The 2,093-nt window shown below is 27.2% G+C and overlaps 1 protein-coding gene across 1 annotated transcript; it reads right to left on the bottom strand.

The window, feature by feature from the left end:
* On the bottom strand, positions 1–1,516 carry OCT59_002082 (uncharacterized protein; the record flags this gene model as incomplete). Its single annotated transcript, XM_066144250.1, has 10 exons — positions 1–12; positions 99–134; positions 336–356; positions 433–468; positions 660–684; positions 874–906; positions 989–1,022; positions 1,107–1,140; positions 1,347–1,380; positions 1,470–1,516. The coding sequence occupies 10 exons, from the start codon at positions 1,514–1,516 to the stop codon at positions 1–3; spliced, it is 312 nt and encodes a 103-aa protein (XP_065995431.1).
* Between the last annotated feature and the right edge of the window lie 577 nt (positions 1,517–2,093).

Below are 2,093 nucleotides of genomic sequence, written 5' to 3'. Positions count from 1 at the left end.
TTACACCAAAACCTACAAAATAAAAGAAAAAAATAAAAAAAAATTTAAAAAAAATAATTTATTTTAAAGAGTTTCGATTCCTTCGCTTTGAAACTCACCTGTATATCCAAAGCCCAAGAACTGAAAGCCGAAACCTACAAAATAGAAGAAAAAAAAATCAAAAAAGATATAATAAAAATAAAAAACCAAGATTCGTATTTGTACTTACGAATCTTGATTCATCTATTCGTCAGAAATCCACCCGACCTATAAAAAAAAAGAGAGGAACGGTTATTAGTAACCGTTTGTAATATTAAAATAAAAAAAAAACAAAACCAAGATTCGTATATACTTACGAATCTTAGTTTTTTCCGTACCTACAAAAAAAAAGAAACGATTAGTAAATTGTTCTTTAAAAAAAAGATAGTTTCGAAGAGATTCTTCGAAACTTACCTTTGGGATTCGGTATTCACGTCGGAACCGATATCCCTACAATAATATAAAAAAAAACGTTAGAAATTAACATTTTTTTTATTAAAGTTTTGAAAATCTCGAAACTTATCTTGGGATTCGGTATCCACGCTGGAACCGAATTCCTATAAAAAATATTAAAAAAAAAAACGTTTTTTTTTATTAAAAAACGTTTTTAAAGTTTCAAAACATTTTGTTTCGAAACTTACCTGGAATATCGACGTCGCTGAATTCCTATATAAAAAAACAAAAAATAAAAAACATTTTTTATTATTAAAGAAGTTTCGAAACATTTCGAAACTTACCTGGAATATCGGCGTTCACGTTGAAGCCGAATTCCTAAATAAAAATGATAAAAAAAACATTTTTTTTATTAAAAATGTTTTATTAAAGAAGTTTCGAAACTTAGTTTCGAAACTTTACCTAGGAAACAGTATCCATGCTGGAACCGATTTTCTGCAAAAAAAACAAAAAAAAAACGTTTTTTTACGTTAAAACGTTTTTTTTAAGTAAGTTTCAAAATTTTTCGAAACTTTACCTAGGGAAATGGTATCCACGCCGGAACCAATTCCCTAAACAAAAAATATTTAAAAAAATGTTTTTTAGTTATAAAATGTTTATTTTTAAGAAAGTTTCAAAACTTTTTGAAACTTTACCTAGGGAAACGGTATCCATGCCGGAACTAATTCCCTAAACAAAAAATATTATAAAAAGACGTTTTTTAGTAAAAAACGATTTTTTTTTAAGATAGTTTCGAAAATTTTTCGAAACTTCACCTGGGAAATGGTATCCACGCCAGAATCAATTCCCCAAACAAAAAATATTTTAAAAAAGGCGTTTTTTAGTAAAAAACGTTTTTTTTTTAAAATAGTTTCGAAAATTTTTCGAAACTTTACCTGGAATATCAGTATCCACGCCGGAACCGATTTCCTATATAAAAAATATTAAAAAAAAAACATTTTTTAGTATTAAAAATGTTTTATTAAAGAAAGTTTCAGAATTTTTTTTCGAAACTTTACCTGGAATATCGGTATCCATGCCAGAGCCGATTAAACAAAAAAACCATTTCGAGAAAAAAAGATTTTTTTTTCGAAATAGTTTAAACTATTATTAATAGTCTAAATTCGGTAATAGATCAACTAATTACTGTGGCTGCGGCTTAGTACATTATATGTCACTGATCTGCTAAACTTTTGCCATTATTGATATTAATTAATTAAAAAATCGTTTAAAAATCGTCAAAAAAGTTTTTAAGTTGATTGTTTGTTGTTAATAAAAATCAATAAAAAAAAATATTGGTCAATTTATGGATTTTTTTATGTTACAACTCAACCAAAAATCGACCTAAAATCGACCAGTTGATTTATGCCAAATTTTTTCTGATTTTTGTAATTAGCTGAATGTGTGACGAATCATGTGATCGATTTGCCGAATTGTTGCTGAAAGGTCTTATTGACAAAATAAATGATTTCGACCAGTGGTTGGTTTTGAGATTTACGTAAAAATAAAAGTAAAATAATTGCCATATTGATGAATAAAATACAGCCTCACCTCTTACTGGCGGGAGTTGTGCTAAATCACCAACAGCTATCACACTAATACCTCCAAATGCAATATCAGAATTATGAATTCTTGCAAATAAA

Source organism: Rhizophagus irregularis, chromosome 10 (assembly GCF_026210795.1).
Source record: "Rhizophagus irregularis chromosome 10, complete sequence".
In the NCBI taxonomy this organism is placed as follows: Eukaryota; Fungi; Glomeromycota; class Glomeromycetes; order Glomerales; family Glomeraceae; genus Rhizophagus; species Rhizophagus irregularis.
Note: the sequence above shows the minus strand (reverse complement) of the source record. Positions and strands in the feature narration are given on the sequence as shown.